Source organism: Siphateles boraxobius, unplaced genomic scaffold (assembly GCF_051911475.1).
Source record: "Siphateles boraxobius isolate OS27281-9 unplaced genomic scaffold, OSU_SipBor_1 41, whole genome shotgun sequence".
Taxonomy (NCBI): domain Eukaryota; kingdom Metazoa; phylum Chordata; class Actinopteri; order Cypriniformes; family Leuciscidae; genus Siphateles; species Siphateles boraxobius.
In genome coordinates this window covers 25,490,408-25,512,101 of record NW_027509042.1, presented here as the reverse complement: position 1 = coordinate 25,512,101, position 21,694 = coordinate 25,490,408, and the positions used below count along the sequence as shown (strand labels likewise).

At 47.3% G+C, this 21,694-nt stretch overlaps 1 protein-coding gene across 1 annotated transcript; it reads right to left on the bottom strand.

Annotated features, from left to right (window-relative positions):
- Positions 1-2,167: 2,167 nt before the first annotated feature.
- Positions 2,168-18,013, bottom strand: LOC143706772 (uncharacterized). The gene is made up of 5 exons (XM_077199055.1): positions 17,928-18,013; positions 17,490-17,819; positions 17,285-17,383; positions 16,166-16,576; positions 2,168-2,384 (listed from the first exon to the last, which is right to left on the bottom strand). Exons 1-4 carry the CDS (start codon positions 17,998-18,000, stop codon positions 16,386-16,388), a joined length of 693 nt encoding a protein of 230 aa, XP_077055170.1. The 5' UTR covers positions 18,001-18,013; the 3' UTR covers positions 2,168-2,384; positions 16,166-16,385.
- Positions 18,014-21,694: the final 3,681 nt, after the last annotated feature.

The following is a 21,694-nucleotide window of genomic DNA, read 5'->3' as shown; positions in this document are numbered from 1 at the left end:
GACTGGCGACCTGACTGCTGTCCAGAAGGCCATCATTGACACCCTCAAGCAAGAGGGTAAGACAGAAAGAAATTTCTGAACAAATAGGCTGTTCCCAGAGTGCTGTATCAAGGCACCTCAGTGGGAAGTCTGTGGGAAGGAAAAAGTGTGGCAAAAAAACGCTGCCGAACGAGAAGAGGTGACCGGACCCTGAGGAAGATTGTGGAGAAGGACCGATTCCAGACCTCGGGGGACCTGCGGAAGCAGTGGACTGAGTCTGGAGTAGAAACATCCAGAGCCACCGTGCACAGGCGTGTGCAGGAAATGGGCTACAGGTGCCACATTCCCCAGGTCAAGCCACTTTTGAACCAGAAACAGCGGCAGACGCCTGACCTGGGCTACAGAGAAGCAGCACTGGACTGTTGCTCAGTTTTGCATGTCATTCGGAAATCAAGGTGCCAGAGTCTGGAGGAAGACTGGGGAGAAGGAAATGCCAAAATGCCTGAAGTCCAGTGTCAAGTACCTACAGTCAGTGATGGTCTGGGGTGCCATGTCAGCTGCTGGTGTTGGTCCACTGTGTTTTATCAAGGGCAGGGTCAATGCAGCTAGCTATCAGGAGATTTTGGAGCACTTCATGCTTCCATCTGCTGAAAAGCTTTATGGAGATGAAGATTTCATTTTTCAGCACGACCTGCCACCTGCTCACAGTGCCAAAACCACTGGTAAATGGTTTACTGACCATGGTATTACTGTGCTCAATTGGCCTGCCAACTCTCCTGACCTGAAACCCAAAGAGAATCTGTGGGATATTGTGAAGAGAAAGTTGAGAGACGCAAGACCCAACACTCTGGATGAGCTTAAGGCCGCTATCGAAGCATCCTGGGCCTCCATAACACCTCAGCAGTGCCACAGGCTGATTGCCTCCATGCCACGCCGCATTGAAGCAGTCATTTCTGCAAAAGGATTCCCGACCAAGTATTGACTATTGAGTGCATAACTGAACATAATTATTTGAAGGTTGACTTTTTTTTTGTATTAAAAACACTTCTTTTATTGGTCGGATGAAATATGCTAATTTTTTGAGACAGGAATTTTGGGTTTTCATGAGCTGTATGCCAAAATCATCAGTATTAAAACAATAAAAGACCTGAAATATTTCAGTTGGTGTGCAATGAATCTAAAATATATGAAAGTTTAATTTTTATCATTACATTATGGAAAATAATGAACTTTATCACAATATGCTAATTTTTTGAGAAGGACCTGTATATCTCATGACATCTATGAAATTGTTTTACACTTCAATACACAATATTCACCACACTTACATAACAACACTCCACAAACAGAACTTTATTGTAGGATACACTGTATAATACACATGTTGTTTAAATAATGCTAACCAAATGTATATAAGCACAATTAGTACACATACTTTGTTAATTTCTTTATATGTATCGCCATATTTGTGTAAGAATTTAAACAGACAGTATTGCCCTATAGTAACTACTGCATAGCTTCCTCCGAGACCCAGGTACTCCTCCACTTCTTGCCACTATGGAGAAAAAAATATGGACAGAATTGTTATTATGAAATCACCCCATGCGGTATCTTATCTACTTGGTGGTTCAGCTTTGTTTTCTGCAAATATGTTGGATGTTCAACACTTATAGACACAAACAGAGTGACCCAATTCCTTCCACAAGCTTTTCCACTGTGTGTGTGTGTGTGTACTGTGTACCCCCGAAAGTAGCAGTGGCCACCCTCTGGCCACCCCATGTATAAAACTCTAGTTCCGCCACTGCTCTTGATTGTATAGGTTCCATGTTGATCATTCAAGTTGTGCCAAACGTGTAATTTTAAGCACCATTTTAAGCACCTTCCCTTCATGTAACTGAAATTTGGCGTATTTGCCACAGCATGTTTGTTATAAAATGTTGGTTTATTATTGTCCCAACTGTCATTAATATGACAAAAAAATAAAAAAACGTTTCAAGTAAAAAAATCATGGTTAACGTTTATATATCTATATACTGTATATATATATATATATATATATATATATATATATATATATATATATATATATAAAGAAATAAAAAAAACATTATGGCTGTATATCTCATGACATCTATGAAATTGTTTTACACTTCAATACACAATATTCACCACACTTACATAACAACACTCCACAAACAGAACTTTATTGTAGGATACACTGTATAATACACATGTTGTTTAAATAATGCTAACCAAATGTATATAAGCACAATTAGTACACATACTTTGTTAATTTCTTTATATGTATCGCCATATTTGTGTAAGAATTTAAACAGACAGTATTGCCCTATAGTAACTACTGCATAGCTTCCTCCGAGACCCAGGTACTCCTCCACTTCTTGCCACTATGGAGTAAAAAATATGGACAGAATTGTTATTATGAAATCACCCTTCGCCAAAAGGTGTCCAAACAGAGGGTCTCATTCATGAAACACGAGCAGAACAAATTTTTGTGTAAATCGTGTGTAAAGTGGTTCTGGCGTAAATTTTCCGATTCATTAAAATGTTCGTATTTTCCAAATGTTAGTTGGTACGCAAGAAATCTACACCTGCTCCCAGCCACGCGTAAATAGTGCGCTTAACACCCGAACGTTTTGCTCATTAATAAGGCTGCATTTTAATTCACCTTAATCGGGTACATATTTACACAGCATTTTGAAAAAATATTATATATAGGAGGACATACGGGTTTTCTTATTATGAAAGCCAGTAATAGCATCTGCGATGGTGGTCCTTCTCCAGTTTTACGATTTTTCCGAAGTGAACTAATTCGTTTTTTGCTCTCAAGCTTAATGTCGAACCATTTTCTTCTCACTTCTGGGAATGTTCGATTAACAGATGAAACTCCATTGACTGCAGCTGTAATATGCTGCCAAGCTTCCTTTTTTTTTAGGACCCGATACGCCACTATGTACGCTTGAAAATAAAATGTGCCGTTTTGAATGAACGTCCCGGGTTACGTATGTAACCCTAGTTCCCCGAAGGGACGGACGCTGCGTGTAATCGCAGTGGGAACGCCCCCCAGCGTAACGCGTCTGAAGCATGAATGAAATCAGTCAAAGGAGAAAATGGAGCGTCACAGCAAGTGACGTCATTGACCAGGAAGCTATAAATATCCCCTGAATACACAAGCCGCCAGCTTCTAATGTTACTGAAGCAAGCGACCCAAGGGGATGCCGGGAGTATGGCAGGACACGCAGCGTCCGTCCCTTCGGGGAACTAGGGTTACATATGTAACCCGGGACGTTCCCCTACAGGGACTACCGCTGCGTGTAATCGCAGTGGGAACGCAATACCCACATCCCCATACGAACAGGTCCCCGTCGTGTGTGACTAGGAGACACAAGCCGAAGAGAGAACCTGAGCCCCAGGAGTGGAGCTAAAATCGAGAGAATAAAACCTGACGAAAGTGTGCGGTGAGGATCAGCCTGCCGCATCACAAACGTCCTGAAGAGAAGCCCCTGAAAGAAGAGCTGTAGAGGCAGCCATACTCCTGGTAGAATGGGCCCTTACAGCCAAAGGTGAAGGCTGACCGGCCGAAACGTAAGCGAGTGAGATGCCCTCGACCACCCACTTGCTCATCCTTTGCTTAGATGCAGGACACCCCTTCTTAGGTGACCCAAAACAGACGAACAACTGTTCCGATTTCCTCCACAGGGCAGCTCTGTGGACATAAGCATCTAAAGCCCTAACGGGACACAGCAAATTCAATTTCTCCTGGTCTGACGTCAAAAAAGGCGGCGGACAGAAGGCCTGCAGTACTATAGGTCTAACAGAAGTGGTTGGCACCTTAGGAACATACCCTGGTTTTGGACAGAGAAAAGCCTTAACCGAAACCAGGAGCAAATTCCAGGCACGAGGGAGCCACCGAGAGTGCTTGAATATCTCCAATTCTTTTTAGAGACGAGATAGCGAGAAGAAGGATAGTCTTAAGTGTAAGGAACATTTCCGAAACTTCCTCGATGGGCTCGAAGGGAGCTAGGGAGAGACCCTCTAAGACAATGGCCAGAACCCAAGACGGTACCCTTGTGCGAACTGCAGGGCTCAGCCTCAGGGCGCCACGAAGGAAGCGAGATACAAGTGGGTGTCTCCCGAGAGAACCTCCGCTTGAAGGAGCGTGGTAAGCAGCTAAGGCCGCCACGTACACCTTCAGTGTGGAGTGAGATAACCCTGTGGAGAGACGGTCCTGCAGGAAATCCAGCACTGTACCAACTGGGCAGTTAACTGGGTCCTGCTGGCGCTCTCTGCACCAAGAGGTGAAAAGTTTCCACCTCGCGGCATATAACTTCCTTGTGGCGGGAGCTCTGGATTGGAGGATGGTCTCAACGACCTCAGTCGAGAGACCAGAGTCTACGAGCTGGGCCCCCTCAGAGGCCAAGCCCACAGCCTCCATAGTTCTGGGCGGGGGTGAAGGATCGACCCACTCGCCTGAGGGAGTAGATCTCTCCTGATCGGTGTCTCTAGGGGAGAGCCATCGAGGAGAGACACTAGGTCCGCAAACCATACTCGGGCCGGCCAGAACGGGGCTATTAACAGAAGACTGAGCCCGTCCCGGCGAACCCTCTCCAGAACTCCCGGGAGCAGAGCGATTGGGGGAAAACCGTACAAGCGTGACCTCGGCCATGGATGTACCATCGCTTCCAACCCCAGGGGGGCTGGTTGGCTGAGAGAGAACCAAAGTGGACAGTGAGATGTCTCTCGGGAAGCAAATAGGTTCTACCTCGGCACGACCGAAATGCTCCCATAGGAGCTCCACCACCTCGGGGTGAAGACTCCATTCTCCGGGCCTCGGCCCCTGCCTCGACAGGATGTCTGCCCCCTGATTTAAATACCCCGGGAGATAAATAGCTCTCAGAGAAAGAATTTTCCCCTGGGACCATCGAAGGATCTGACGTGCCAGTTTGTACAGCGGGTGAGAACGCAGACCCCCCTGATGGTTGATATAAGAGACCACCGACGTGTTGTCTGTTCGGACAAGGACGTGGTGGCCCCTTAGGTCTGGGAGGAAGTGTTTCCGAGCCTGAAATACTGCCAACATCTCTAGACAATTTATGTGCCATAGACGGTGATGGTCCTTCCACAGACCCGAGCTGGGCGACCACTCATGATCACTCCCCAACCCGTGAGAGAGGCATCTGTCGTTAGCAAAACGCAACGACAAGGAGCTCCCAACACAGGTCATTGGGACAGAAAGCAAGGATCTTTCCACATAACCAGGGCGCGATGACACCGTCGCGAAGTCATGATCATGCGAAAAGGATCTCCCCTCGGGGAGAAACCCTTGGTTCTGAGCCACCACTGTAATGGTCTCATTTGCAGGAGGACAAAGGGTATCACGTTGGACGCAGTCGCCATGAGACCTAACAGTCTCTGGAACTGTTTTACGGTGGAGGAGTGGCCTAGCTTGACTTGGTATACTGCGGCGAGAATCGAAGCAACACGAGCAGGTGACAATCGTGCCTGCATCATCATCGAATCCCATACTACACCGAGAAAGGTGGTTCCCTTTCAGTCGATAACGTCAGACGTAGTCGACGTCGACTGAATTGGGATCTCGCTAGAGGGCCTATCCTCTTCGAGTACTACTGAACGAGCCAATGTAATTGGCGTGCGTGATTCGCATCACACACTCCGCCCCCGCGGCGCGGGTATAAATACGGAAGTGGATGCACGCACTAGTTGCCTTTCGCTTCGGAGCCGATCGTTTGATGTCTCTGAGAGTGCTGTTGTCTACAACGAGCGAGTGTGTCGGTGTTCTTCAGGAAGACTCTCCCAGTGCTAGTGTTCTACAGCGCGAGTGCAGCGTTGATCGCGAGCTTTGAGCTCTCAACTGCTGTTTTAACAGCAATAAATTTCTAAATGTTTGTGTGTGTTGATGGCTGGTTAGAGGGCGGAAAAGTGAGTGCTTCACTGTTTCAGTTCTCTGTTCAGTGTTGCCGCGGTCATTCCCCTGTGTGCTCCGGCACTGGTGACGGTCCTATTTTCTGAAAGAGCAACACGGGTGCGTTTGCGTCTTTTTCAAGATGTCATTCCGCCCGTGCGTTTCTGGGTGCGGTCGTTCCCTGTCTCTCTCTGATGGTCACAACTGTTGTGTCACGTGTCTGGGCTTACAGCACGCTGAGACAGCTTTTGTGGACAGCTCATGTTTTCACTGTGGGAACATGACTGTCGCAGTGGACTGGAGGATAGTGTTGGATGTCCCGCCCGGTAACCATTCCCTGTGGGCTCCTCACTCCTCCCTTCCACTGCAACCAGCGGAGCCTCCTGTGTTGTCTGCTGGTCCATCTGTAATGGGTGGGCCAGCGGTTTCACTCGGGGCTCCCCTGGAGGACAGGACGCCGATTGCAGCATCGGAGCGTGAGCTGACTTCTAGAGATGATAACTCGGCTGCATTGTCTCCCTCCGGGAGTTCAATGTTGCCCGAGCCGGATCCAGAATTATCAGCTATGCTGAAACGGGACGCCGAGGCTGCCGGGCTCGAGTGGAACCTCCACCGTGTCCCGTTCGGTCTCGGTTGGAATCTGGAGTTTGGTATCTTGGGGCGGGCCGCGCTGGTTCTCACCTCGCCGCCCCAGTGCCGTTCTTTCCCGAAATGCAGCTTATCAGGTGGTGAACAGCATCTTTCTCTGCCAGAAACTGCCTGAATAGCTTTTCCCCCTCATTACCCTTGATGGAGGAAAGGTGAAGGGTTGCGAGGTGTCCCTCCATTGGAGCGGTCTGTCGACACAGGTGCACCTGTGTCCGGCGGCCGCTGCCTTTTGGGGGGATCCTCGTCTCCCCCCTAAGGCCTGTGAGTTTTCGTCCGTTCCGACGGGCAGAGCTTACAAAGCCTGTGGGCAAGCCGCTTCCTCTTGCGTGCCATGGCGTTGCTGCAGGCTAGGGCACCCATGGCATGCACGAGGGTAATCCAGACCGTGCGCTCATAGGTGAGCACCGCAATGCATCCGACCTCACCCTCCGGGGCACGAGTGTCGTAGTGTGCGTGATCGGTCTGGCGGTGTCCACCTTGGTGGTCCAGTAGCGCCTTCGTTGGCTCAGCCTGGTTGGTATGGCGGATGCGGACAAGGTTCGGTTCCTGGTCTCCCCTATTTCCCAGGTTGGGCTGGTCGGCGACGCGGTGGAGAACTGCATCCAACAGTTCTCTGCCGCTCAAGCGCAGACGGAGGTCATCCGGCACATCCTGCCCCGGTGGCCAGCTGCTGCCTACACCCGCCGCCGGTGGCAGCTCCTCCGCCTGCTTGTCGCCGTGGGCGTTCCCCGGCCGCCGCTCCTGCTGGCCCTCCGCAGCAGCCTCCACCCAGGCCTCAGCATGGAGCTGGCCGCAGTAGAGACGCCCAGCCCGCTCCAGGCGCTGCCAAGCCAGGTGGCAAGCGACAGCGAAAGCATTCCGGAGCGGGCCGCCCAGGAATGGATGAGATGCTCTTGGAGTGGCACGATCACTCCCTCCCCCCGGGTGAGGGCCGGGTGGAGCCTTTGTTTGTGTGTGTGTCTGTTCCGCCGCTGGCTCCCTAAAAAAAAAAAAAAAGCGGGTGTGACCCTGTATAGCCTTATACCCCTCAGCTCCCCCTTGGTCGCCAGCAGGCAGCTTGGTGCGTTCGAGGACCCGGTCATCCGCCTTCTCATGCGCCCCCTGCCGCTAGTGGAGACAGGTAAGTGTTGCACAGCACACTAACACCACTCTCTCTACTTTGCTGCCCCACCTCAGGCTCGGCCACCCCGCTCAAGTCAGTGATGATCATCACATTAGGTGTTGAGCAGACGTGCTCCTGAAAATTCAGTGATATTCATCACACCGAGTGTTGAGCAGTGCTCCTGACTTTTGCGTGCTTATCTTATCCTGCTGACGAAGGATTGGATATAGCCGCTCCTCCAGCCGGTACGAAGGCCAGTTGTAAACTCGTTCTTCGTGCTACTAGGTGGTGGGTCGTGACCATCTTGGCCCAAGATTGGTCTGCAGCTCCGACCTGAAAGACATGTGCTTCAGATCTCTACCTTCCGCACCGCAGGCCATCCTGTGTGTTGCGTGTAAGGGTGGAGTATCAGTACAGTGTCCTTCCCTTCAAGTGCTCCAGAGCCCATTGGGTCTTCAGGTCAACTGGAAGAGAGTAATCTCGCCCACGGGCTGAGTATCTCTTTTTCAGTTTTGGAGATGGACTCGGTCTAACACGTCTCTCCAATGAGAATGTGTTCAGCTGGTGTTTGAAGTGAGAAAGGGTCCCACTGAAAGAACTTTCAGAGGCTCCTGGGGTATATGATAGTTGCAGCCATTGGCTTCCTCCATATGTGACCGCTTCAGCGCTAGCTTCATGATCGAGTCCCGAGGTGACCGTGGCAGAGCAGCTCACCCTGTGTGACGATAGTTCATCCCGGTCTGCTGCCAAACCCTCTTCAACAGAGGGGCCATGTACAAAGGGCGTGTTTTAACGGGGGCCTGGGCGACCCTCGACTACACGGGCATTCGTGCCTCGAGCTGTTAGACATTGCGACCGTTGCGCAAGCTTCCCTTGCATGTCACAACTCACCCGTCACCTCCTCCTTGGAGTCAGAAGCTTCTGAGGACGCTTTGTTCCACTCTTCCCGCTCTACTCAATCGTGCCGCCATCGGGCCTCACGATAGTTATAGCCAGGGCAAGTGGAGACTCCATCCCCTGGGTCCAGCTGGGTCATGACCATTCCGGGGCCGCTCAGTTGTCCCTCCGGTTTCGTCTTCCTGCCAGTCTTTGTATAAACCGAGCGGACTACCCTTGGACAAACACTGGCTCTCAGCTGCCCCAGGGGCCTGCAGAAATGTGTTTAACCCCAGTGAGCCTTCTAAAAGCGACTGCGACTCATGGTTGCCTTGCGCCTGCTCAAGTCAGTGAATTCATCACACTTCATGTTGAGCAGAAATGCTCCTGAAACTCAGTGAAGTTCATCGCACTCAGGTGTTGAGCAGCAATGCTCCTGTAGCTCAGTGAGTTCATCACACTCAGGTGTTGAGCAGAAATGCTCCTGTAGCTCAGTGAATTCATCACACGCAGTGCTGAGCAGAAATGCTCCTGTTGCTCAGTGAAGTTCTTCACACTCAAGCGTTGAGCAGAAATGCTCCTGTAGCTCAGTGAGTTTATCACACTCAGGTGTTGAGCAGGAATGCTCCTGAAGCTCAGTGAACTTATCACACTCAAGTGCTGAGCAGAAAATGCTCCTGAAGCCCAGTGATCTTCACATGTTGTGTTGAGCAATGCTCCTGTATTTTTGCGCCCGTTGCTTGCACCTACGTGCCAAGTCAGGAGAGGAACAGGTCTTCATAGTTGCACCTTATTGGCCCAACTAGACCTGGTTCCCATCGACAGCCTTCCTGACTTCCCCTGAAAACTCTTTCAGGGACGGGGCACGATGGCACCCACGTTGTTCCCCCGGAGATTCCGGGCGGTGTTACATCTGAACGCGGAGGTTCAGGTGGCTATCACAGGGACATGTGATAGTTACCATCACTTCTGCGAGCACCCCCTAGAAATGGGTAGCGTGCTTACGCCTTTACAAGTGGAACCTAGTCGTTGAGTGCGTCTTCCCTCCAGAGGAGATCCTGAAAGCTTTCGATCACTTCAGTGCTCTCTTTCCTGCAAAATGGGTTGGAGTAGGCTGTTTTCCTTCACCCTCAAAATGATGTTGCCTCGGTGTTTAAACAACGCTCATCGTGTTGCAGAAGTTTGCAGAAGCAAATTCTGATCGTCAGGTTCCTGAGGAGCAAGGTCTTGTAAATCCTTGCGTCCCTCTTTATCCTCTTGGGCCTTGTCCCTGGTGCGACTGCACTGCAGAGACCGCCCCTGAGCCACTGCAAGCAGTGAGTTAAAATTTCTGTTATATCAGTTCTCCTGCTCGCGTGGTCTCTACTAGAGGGTAGGGACTTGCTCGCTTTCGGTCAACGTATTGTGCTTGGAGTCTGGGCCGGCTAACTCTCACAAGCTGAGACCCCGGCTCGGATTGTGCCCAAGGTTCCTACCTCTCCCGTAATAGGAGCAGGTGGTGAGCCTTCAAGCGCTGCCCTGGAGGAGGCAGATCCAGCCCTGGCTTCTCTGTCCGTTCGCTTGGACGTGTACAGAATGCAAGCCATAGACCTCAGACCAGCTCTACAAATATCTGTTGGAACTCAGCAGAGAGGGAAGGCTGTTTCCATGCGAAGTTGCACTTAGTGCTTGCCTTCATTTCGGTAAAAATCCGAGATGCAACATGTCCACTTAGGTGTTGAGCTCCTCTATGATGAGTGTAAAGTGCTCTGCCTGGGCGTTGACGATATGCTTTGCTAAACAGATTCTAGAGTTGGGGGCTGGACGACACTTAGTTGAACCGCTGCTTCCCGTGGGCTCCCTTCTCATGAAGCCAGTTTCACCGTGAGCCCGATTCAAGTGTCGGCTTGCTGCGCCATTCCCCTCCTATGGACTGGATACGTGCGCCTTTCTACTCCAGTTGAATTCCCTTAAAATTGAACCCTGTTGAGTTCCTCCACACCCCTCCGACGTCGGACGTGCGGAACGTCTGGTGTTAGGCCTACCACTCGTAAGCAGTGTGGAACCTGTGTTAGGCTGGGTCCATATGTTGCGGTCCCTACGGCGACCCCATATGTGTATTCTTCCACGATACGGCTCCCTGCGGCGAGCCCGTGTCTTCCCTCGGCAGAGTCTCTCTGCCATCACTGTCCGGTGTGTCTCCCCCCGTCTTAGGCTGGAGCCACCCCAGTGACATTCCATATGTTAGACTGCCCGGTTTCCGCCCAGTTCATATGTGTATTCTCCACGTTACCTCGCTCTGGGTTGGATGTGGCTTCCGCAGCGTCCCTTCCTTCCAATGTACGGGGAACGCTTTCCCAGTGGTCCTGTAGGAACAGCAGTGACTTCCCTGGCCTAAGCCCTGTCCTTCCCCGCCTTAAATTTGCAGGGGCATCAGGAGGCTTTTGTTTAGGCACTGGAAGGTGGCAGCTTTAGTGGCGTTTTTAAAGGGTATCCCAATTCAGTCGACGTCGACTACGTCTGACGTTATCGACTGAAAGGGAACGTCCTGGTTGGGTATGCAATTCACCGTTCCCTGAAGGAGGGAACGGAGGACGTAGTCCCCTTGCCACTACCGCTGGACCACAGCTGACCCCGGATTACTCTCGTTTCCTCAGCGAAAAAGCAACTAGTGCGTGCATCCACTTCCGTATTTATACCAGCGCCGCGGGGGCGGAGTGTGTGATGCGAATCACGCACGCCAATTACATTGGCTCGTTCAATAGTACTCGAAGAGGATAGGCTCTCTAGCGAGATCCCAATTTAGTCGACGTCGACTACGTCCTCCGTTCCCTCCTTCAGGGAACGGTGGGTTGCATACGCAACCAGGACGTTCTCTGTAATGGAGAAAGAACACTCTTCTTGGCGTTGAGCCTCAACCCCAATCTTTTGATGTGAGCAAGTACAGCATCTCGATGCCGAACCGCCTGCTGTTCCGACTGAGCTAGAATTAACCAATTGTCTATATAGTTCAGAATACAGATGCCCTGCAGCCTGAGCGGAGCCATAGCTGCATCCATACACTTCGTGAACGTGCGGGGTGACAGTGCTAGGCCAAACGGAAGAACCCGATATTGGTACGCTTCGCCCCCGAAAGCGAACCTCAGGAACTTCCTGTGTTGAGGGAGGATAGAAACATGGAAGTAGGCGTCCTTTAGATCTATCGTGACAAACCAGTCCTCGAATCTGATTTGTGACACGATCTGCTTGAGAGAGAGCATTTTGAATTTGAGCTTCCCAACAGTGCGATTTAAGAGACGCAGATCTAGAATGGGACGCAGCCCTCCATCTTTTTTTGGAACGATGAAGTACCGGCTGTAATATCCTAACTCCCTGCTGGGTGGAGGAATCCGTTCTATAGCCTCTTTCTGCAGCAGAGTTTTTACCTCCTGTTCTAATACCAGAGCCTGCTCAGGGCCCACCACAGTAGGCAGAACCCCTCTGAACCGAGGTGGACACGTTCTGAACTGAATAGCGTAACCGTTCTTTATGATATTCAGGACCCACTGAGAAACATTGGGAAGCATTCCGCCAGGAACTCTACTAAGGGAACCAGCCTCTCGAGGCTGGCCTCTGGATGAACATCCCGAGTGACAGACGCAGCGCCCTATAACATACTGGCAGGAAACAGCTGGTCTGAGCACTTCACAACCCTCCTCAGAGGGGGCGAGCGTCCCTCGGGAAACCGCTTGCCGAGTCTCTCTACGCCCTGTATAGGCAGGGTTAGTAGAACAGACCCCTGAGGGCATCGAGAAAGACAGGGCACCGTGTTTTTGTGCGGTGAACTCAAGTCTTTCCAGATTGGGACCACCCTCAGAGTCCTGACGTTCAGCCCGTCAGGATTTTTTCGACGCGGCCTTCCTAGCGACAATGACTGTCCTCAGATCAGTCCTGCCCCGGGAAGGCCGCGCCGGAGAGCGCCCCGCCTCGTCCCTCCAGTCTCTCTGCGGGGGGGCACGAGACGTGACACTCTGCTTCTGCTGTGCTCTTTTGGAGGACGAACTCGACGGCTGGGACTGCCCACGTTCAGTGACACGCACTTTAAGAGGGATGTATTTATGAAAAGCAGCTGCCTGTTTTTTCTCTTCCTGGAACCTCTCCGTGACAGAAAGAAGAGCGTCACCGAAGAGGCCAGCAGACGAACGGGAGCATTTAAAAGGAGAGATTTGTCTTTTTCTTTCATGGAGGTCCGACTCAACCATAAGTGCATTTCTGTGGCCAACTTGGCTGCCACAGACCGACCGATAGATTTTGCGGTCTCTCTGGTAGCACGAAGAGGGAGATCGGCAGTCTGCCTGAGTTCGCTAATCATATCAGCGGAAATTTCCCCCCCCTCACACGCATCTTTTAGCAGGTCGGCCTGATAAGCCTGCATAATAGCCATCGTATGTAGACAAGCAGCCGCCTGCCCAGCCGCCGAGTAAGCCTTGCCCACCAGCACAGAGGTATTTTTTAGTGGTCTCGATGGAAGAGCCGGTGCTTTAAGTGAAGACGACGAAGCAGGCGAGAGATAGCTCGCGAGCGTCTCCTCTGCCTTCGGCATCGTCACATAACCAGCAGATTTAGCACCAGAAATGTTACCATAAGCATTAGACTGATTTGTGTAAATCCTGCTAGAAACCGGTCTAACCCAGGTCTTTGAAACCTCAGCATGAAGGTCTGGGAAGAACGGTAGGCACCGGCGAGAAGGTCGAGGTGATGCAGACAGAAATCTATCGTCTAGTTTACTTTTATTTCTAGACTGCTGTCTATCAGCTGGCCAATCGATACTAAGCTTTTCAACAGCCCGAGATAACACATCCATCAAACCTTCATCATTTGCAGTATAATGTGGCAAACTAGTTTCCTCAGATGCAAAGCTTTCGACATCCAACTCCTCAGAACTGGACAATCTTAAATCAACATCATCATGTGCCTCCACCCGGGCAGAAGTAACCGCCGCAGCGCGTGCTTCCAGAGCCGAGTGAGAGGCACTGGATCCCGCGGGAGAAAGCTGAGATAGGGCGGGGCCCGTCTCAACGTCGCCGGTGAGATCCATCTGCGAGCCCCAAGACAAACGCCGCCACTCTGCCTCAACAGAAGCGGGACCCGAGCCTCGGGGTGCTCGCAGCATACCGCTCTCCTCGAAGAGCGATCGCCGCGAGCGCAGAGTTCTCAGAGGAAAACGCTCGCAATGCTCACAATCGACTCCCTCGAGAGCCGACTGGGCATGCTGAACTCCCAAACAAGCCACACATAGCTGGTGTGAATCCCCACCCGTGATGTATCGTGTACAGGGGGAAACACACTTCTTATACTGCTCGCTCATATTCTTTGGTTTTTTTATATATATATATTTAGTGATAAACTCCTGACAGAACAGACAAACACAATCGAGATTTCAGTTCACACACACAGAGTGCTGCTGAAGTGACAGAAGCTGGCGGCTTGTGTATTCAGGGGATATTTATAGCTTCCTGGTCAATGACGTCACTTGCTGTGACGCTCCATTTTCTCCTTTGACTGATTTCATTCATGCTTCAGACGCGTTGCGCTGGGGGGCGTTCCCACTGCGATTACACGCAGCGGTAGTCCCTGAAGGGGAACTTCTGATAATAAAACTTCAATTTCTGCATCTGATAAATGTTTCTTTTTCATTCGCATTCATGTCATAATATGATGCCCATATATAGTTGTCAGTCGGATTTAATGGGCGGGATTTATGGTAATTGAGAATGAACATGCACGCGCATCCCTTTTACGACTGATTGGAATTCATTAACACACAAAACACATTTCACTATCACATCTGACGTTTACGAAGTATTTGTGGATCAGGAGAAGAGTTTTCGGGAAGGTCTCTTTACGCGCAAATAACTTGCATATTTACTCGTAGCCTACATTACGAATGTTTCATGAATGAGACCCACTGTGTATGCTTTGCCCTTTTTATTTTCCTATTAGGAAAGTAACAATGAGAAATGAACAGACATCTTGTTTTTGCTTTGTTTTTTACAATGGGGGAATTACAATTTGGCTTAATTTCTCAGTTTTCTTTTTTTTTCTACAAGTTGGTTTATTGTTTTATTGTCCTAAATTTCATTCAGACATGTACAGTAGGAGACATAATTACACTTATCTTATTGGTCAAACTGCCCCATATTCTCTACAGCATGAATTCTCTCATGTAAATGGGGGATGGTACGGCATTGCCAAATCATAATTTATGACAAACGTCACCTTTATTTGTGTAGCACTTTATACAATATGACTTGCCAAGCGTTGCCTGCAAGTATGATGCACAAGACATCGCAAGAAATAGGCTACAGTAGTTTGTAGTAGGCTAGTTTTATATTTAATAACATGTTATGATTTTTAAGTAGTTCAATGTGTTTCCACTGAAAAATGCAATGCAAATAGTTCCTTCACATTGGATAAAAGTCATAATTAATGTTATTAAATATAAAAATAATAATAAACAATATACAAAACTCTGTGTCAGCATGATGGCTTGCAATCTCTTGTCTAATGTGAAGATGCTGTGCAAGTTGCAGAAGCACTAATTATGTGCCCAGCAACATATTTCTGGTGTGCATAGTTCTTCAGATGGCATATGTAATTAACAGTGAGTGGTGGTCCACAACAATATTTTATTAAATTATAAGCATACTGGCAGTGCCATAATGACTCTTCGTGAAAATAAAGCTGTTTGACCAATCAGATGAAAGAGGCATTTTAGTACCTCCTACGTGTGCAAATGAAAAAACTAAGCTTTCTGAATGATTGTTTTCCATTTGTAAAACTAAACAAAAAAATAAAATGAAACTTTAAAAATGTGTTCACACCAATACTATTATTTCAATACTCCATCAGTATTTTTAAAATACTACTTCTCATTATTTACAAAACATTCTTTTTTTGAAAGAAAGTGATAAACATTTTAGGTCAAAATTACCCTAAGGATCATGGAAGGGTAGTTTCCTAGGTGAATAATAAGGTTTTTAATTGTTAAATTAAAGGTGCTCTAAGCAATGTCACATGTTTTTTAGGCCAAAACATTTTGTCACATACAGCAAACATCTCCACACTAGCTAGCTGCCTGTCCCCTGAACACACTGTAAAAACACGACCTCTGCAGACACCACAGGCTCCACAAACGGCAACAAAAACAAACAGGGCCAACCCTCACCTTAACTGTTCCAGCCAGCCCGATCTCACGGCAATTCGTACGAATTTTACGAGGTGGCTAATTCGTACGAATTCATACGACCTCACTCATACGAATTAGTATGATTTTTGCTAAATCGTACATATTTTACGAGTTGCCCAATTCGTATGAATTTGTACGAATTACCTACCCTGACCCCGCCCCTAAACCTACCCATCACGTGGGTTCAGACAAATCGTACAAACTCGTACGAGTGAGGTCGTACGAATTCATACGAATTAGCCACTTTTTAATCACTCGTACAAATTCGTACAAATTAGTGCACGGATGAGGAGGAGGGAGGGTCTAGCTAGCCTCCCTTTTGTTTGACAATACTTTAAACGTCAACAAGAAGTGACGTCACCCGACATCGCTTAGAGCAGCTTTAAGCTACTAAATTTATGTGTATACTGACCAGGATGCACAAGGCTGCCATTGGAAAAGAAATTATTTTCTTCCCTAAGAACAGATAGGCAAAAATGTATCAACATCTGTTATATAATAAAATGTAAGCCCTTTTCAGGCTATACAGCATAAGGAATAAAAGGAACTGATTTATTATACTTATATTTTCATGTACTTTTCTACCTAACAATAATTCAAAAATATGGATAATATCCTGGATTGGGATTTTCCTAATTACAATTATTTACTGAAACTGCTTCAGTAAGAAAAGGCATATGTAATATTATAATTTTTAGGGTTCTAAAGAGGAATAATCTGTAGTAATGAAGGGGCTTTTTTCTTTCTTGATTTTGACCAACCTCCCTTACTCTCTCCCTTACAACCTCTCCATGGTACACATCCTGGCTGTTGTGTGGGCATTCTGCAATGCAACAATACACATCTGTAATTACAACTGAATTAAACAACAACTAAAAGAAACTAACAAATAACATTGAAACAACTTTAAGTCAAGTCATCCTCATTTATATAGCGCTTTTAACAATGTAGATTGTTTCAAAGCAGCTTTACAGAGATAAACATATAATTTAAGGTAACAGAGATTGGTTTAGTTTTATTGTGGTTCTTGAAAAATGTTTTTTTCCAGCTAAAGTTAGTTTTGATTGATTCATTTCCGTCTAAATGATCATTTGTTATTAAATTAGGGGCCGCTAAGACGACACCGTTCTCTCTAAACAGACTTTAAACGTGAACCTGTGATAGACGCTGATGGCGTTCACATGCGCATTAAGAATTGATTCAATAGTTATGTGCGTTTGAATATATGTGCGCAGGTTTGTAATTCCTTACAAACCATGCCTAAACAAACTACTTGTCTTGTGTATAAATTTTGATGCAGAATTTTATTTTTATCTTATCACTTCGGGTAGGTACGCGAACCAAAAAAATCCACAACGCTTTATCTGTAGAGTGGTATAGGGATCCTCCATAGGGAGAGGCTAGTTGGCACTTCAGCACTGCATTGTCATCGGGTCAATCAAAATTGTCACTTTAAACATTTTTTTTTTCAAATAGGCTGAGTCAGTTTATTTAACAATTAACAACATTATAAAGATGGAAAAATAATTACCATTTCCATTATGTATTTGTCTACGCTTCCTTTGCGTTGGCATGTAGAACACATTGGCAGCAGAGGTGGAGTCACTGGCAGCAGAGGCAGAGTTGTTGGCTGAAGAGATTTAGGGAAAAAACACTTAGAAAAATACTGTTACATTTATAATTAAAACTATTATATTTAAATTTATTACAATTATACATTTTACAACAATTTTTACATTTCGGGCTGGTGGCGGCAGAGGAGTCGTCATTGGTCACAGAGACGGGCTCCATGAAAGAAGAGGCGGAGCCATTGGTCACAGAGACGGGCTCCACGAAAGAAGAGGTGGAGCCATCGGCCACAGAGACGGGCTCCACGAAAGAAGAGGCGGAGAAATTGGCCACAGAGACGGGCTCCACGAAAGAATCGGCGGAGCCATTGGCCACAGAGACGGGCTCCACGAAAGAAGAGGCGGAGCCATTGGTCACAGAGACGGGCTCCACGAAAGAAGAGGCGGAGCCACTGGCCACAGAGACGGGCTCCACGAAAGAATCGGCGGAGCCATTGGCTGTAGAGGTTTAGGGAAAAAACATTTTCTTAGGAAAAAACTGTTACATTTATAATTAAAAATATTAAATATACACATTACAATTACACATATTACAAAAATTGTCACAGTCCGGGCTAATGGCAGCAGAGAAGTCGTCGGCCGTAGAAGCAGAGATGTTGGCCACAGAGGCCGAGTCCATGACCACAGAGGAGAAGTTGACTTGAGTTGACTCCAGGGTTGTTCCAGGTGGAAAAAAAAAATCTTCTTAGAAAATTATAAAAGCATTATTCATTATAAAAATATTATTCTAGTGGTGATTTAATCATTTCAAGCACCTTCAGCATGGTGTCGGCTTAACTGAACACATGTTTACTACTAACCACAAAACATGTAATACATTATAGCTGAATATTCCTGTCATATGTCATACATTACTTTGACACAATTACCCATGGCTGATAACTGAAAGTATCCTAAGTGCATCATAATTTTAAATAATATGTATTGTGAAATGTGCTAAACAAATAAACCTGAATTAATTTATAAGGAGAAATTCTATTTATGTTTTACTGTAAGTTATGTTTTGTTCAATGATAAAAAATAAGACATCTGGACCACCAGTAATTATGCCACTGCATGCACTCTTTAAAAATATATTGAGTATGACATCATAACAAACTTCTCGACAAGTCAAAGAGTAAATGAGGACCCTTTTCACATTTATGGGGTTCTCAGAAGCGGAAGTCGCCATAGTTGGGTAAATTTCAATATTGGTGAATGGAAACTACAACAAATAAATTTTATAATATAATTATAAAATTGCTTTTCCATTTGCTCCAATAGCAAAATAAAAAAATAAAAAAATCCATGATAGCATTTCTGACTTTCCAAAAGAGGAAAAAAATATCGAGATTATATTGGTCAGAAGAGAGAAAGATGTCTAAATTTGCCATCTCTCCCTCAGCCGTTGTATTAGAAATACTCACACAGCAGTGTTAATTATTTTTTTGAAATTTCATTCACGGTAATATTACACATATTACAGAGTATATACACCGATCAGGCATAACATTATTAACCACTGACAGCTGCCTTAAGTGAATATCACTGATTATCTCCTCAGCACGGCACCTGTTAGTGGGTGGGACATAGCAAGTGAACTTTTTGTCCTCAAAGTTGATGTGTGAGAAGCAGGAAAAAAGGACAAGCATAAGGATTTGAGTGAGTTTGACTAGGGCCAAATTGTGATGGCCAGACGAGTGGGTCAGAGCCAAACTGCAGCTTTTGTGGGGTGTTCTGGGTCTGCAGTGGTCAGTATCTATCAATGGTCCAATGAAGGAACAGTGGTAAACCAGCGACAGGGTCATGGTCGGCCAAGGGTCATTGATGCACGTGGGGAACGAAGGCTGGCCCGTATGGTCCGATCCAACAGACGAGCTACTGTAGCTCAAATTGCTCAAGAAGATAATGCTGGTTCTGATAGAAAGGTGTCAGAATACACAGTGCATCGCAGTTTTTTACGTATAGGGCTGCATAGCCACAGACCAGTCAGGGTGCCAATGCGGACCCCTGTCCACCGCCGAAGAAACCAACAGTGGACATGTGAGCATCATGAACTGGACCACCGAGCAATGAAAGAAGGTCGCTTGGTCTGATAAAGCACATTTTCATTTACTTCACGTGGATGGCCGGGTGCGTGGAACACATGGCACCAGGATGCACGGAACACATGGCACCAGGATGCACTATGCGAAGAAGGCAAGCAAGACAAGATGCTCACGTGTCCACTGTTGGTTTTCCACATGACGCTGCTGACGTGTGTCTGGTGCGCCCGAGCTTCGTTTACAGTCTGAGGGAGACGCACGCTATAAACAAAACAATCTTCACAAACATGTCTAAGGATTTCGACACAGAGGAAGACTTGCATTTTTTTGTGTGACAGCGTTCGTCTCCTTCAGACTGTAAACGAAGCTCGGGCGCACCAGACACACGTCAGCAACGTCTTACGCCATCAGCGTCACTGTGGAGTCGTGAACACGGATCCACAACAGAACCGGAAGACAATACAACGCTGAATAAAGTCCTAGTTTTTGTTAATTTTGGACCAAAATGTATTTTCGATGCTTCAAAACATTCTAACTAACCCACTGGTGTCACATGGACTACTTTGATGATGTCTTTATTTCCTTTCTGGACAAGGACAGTATACCATACACATTTTCAGAGGAGGGACAGGAAACTCTCGGACTAAATCTAAAATATCAGAAATCAGAAATCAGAAAGAGCTTTATTGCCAAGTGTGCTTGCACACAGAAGGAATTTGTTTTGGTATTGAGGCTTCCAGTGGACATATACAAATACAAATACAACATGAAACATAATACTACAAATTATAAGAATAAAAAATAAAAATATAAATATATGAGAATAAAACTATCACAGTTGGGTTTAGTCAGAATAGACATTTTCAGATTTACAGATTATGAACCTATTTACAGTGTTTGGAATATTATAAATAAATAAATCTACATATAAGTATCACCTGAGTTGTAGGATATTGCACTAAACAGTGGGAGTATTGCACTTACAGGCATATGCCTTGGGAGGAGTGTTAACTGTTCAGGAGGGAAATGGCCTGTGGGAAGAAACTGTTCCTGTGCCGAGATGTTCTTGTGGCCAGTGATCTGAGTCTCCGTCTTGACGGTAACAGTTCAAACAGGTGGTGTCCAGGGTGAGTGGAGTCTGTGATGATTTTACCTGCTCTCTTCCTCACTCTGGAAGATTACAGGTCCTGGAGGTTTGGCAGGGGGGCACCAGAGATCCTCTCCGCAGTCCGGACTGTCCGTTGTAGTCTCCTGATGTCTGATTTGGTAGCTGAACCAAACCAGACAGTGATGGAAGCGCACAAGACAGACTCAATGACGGCTGAGTAGAACTGAATCAGCAGATCCTGTGGCAGGTTGAACTTCCTCAGCTGGCGAAGGAAGTACAGTCTCTGCTGGGCCTTTTTCACAGTGGAGTCAATGTGATTGTCCCACTTCAGGTCCTGAGAGATGATAGTGCCCAGGAACCTGAATGACTCCACTGCTTCCACAGTGCTGTTCATGATGGTGAGTGGGGGGAGTGCTGGGCTGTTCCTCCTGAAGTCCACGATCATCTCCACTGTTTTGAGCGTGTTCAGCTCAAGGTTGTTATAACTGCACCAGGCAGCCAGCTGTTCAACCTCCAGTCTGTAAGCAGACTCGTCACCGTTTTGGATGAGACCGATGACAGTGGTGTCGTCTGCAAATTTCAGGAGCTTGACAGTGGGGTCTTTAGAAGTGCAGTCATTAGTGTACAGGGAGAAGAGCAGTGGGGAGAGAACGCACCCTTGGGGGGCTCCGGTGCTGATTGTGAGTGTCTTGGATGTGTGTTTCCCCAGTCTCACTTGCTGCTGCCGGTCCGTCAGGAAGCTGGTGATCCACTGACAGATCGAGGATGGTATGGAGAGCTGGGTCAGTTTGGCTGTGAGAAGACCAGGCATGATGGTATTGAAGGCCGAACTGAAGTCCACAAAGAGGATCCTTGCATAAGTCCCTGGTCTGTCGAGATGTTGCAGGATATAATGCAGTTCCATGTTGACGGCATCATCCACAGACCTGTTTGCTCTGTAAGCAAACTGAAAGGGATCCAGCAGGGGTCCAGTGATGTCCTTCAGGTGGGCCAGCACCAGTCTTTCAAACGACTTCATGACCACAGACGTGAGAGCGACAGGTCTGTAGTCATTAAGTCCAGTGATTTTGGGTTTTTTGGGGACAGGAATGATAGTGGAGCGTTTGAAGCAGCAGGGAACTTCACACTGCTCCAATGATCTGTTGAAGATCTGCGTGAAGACCGGGGCCAGTTGGTCAGCG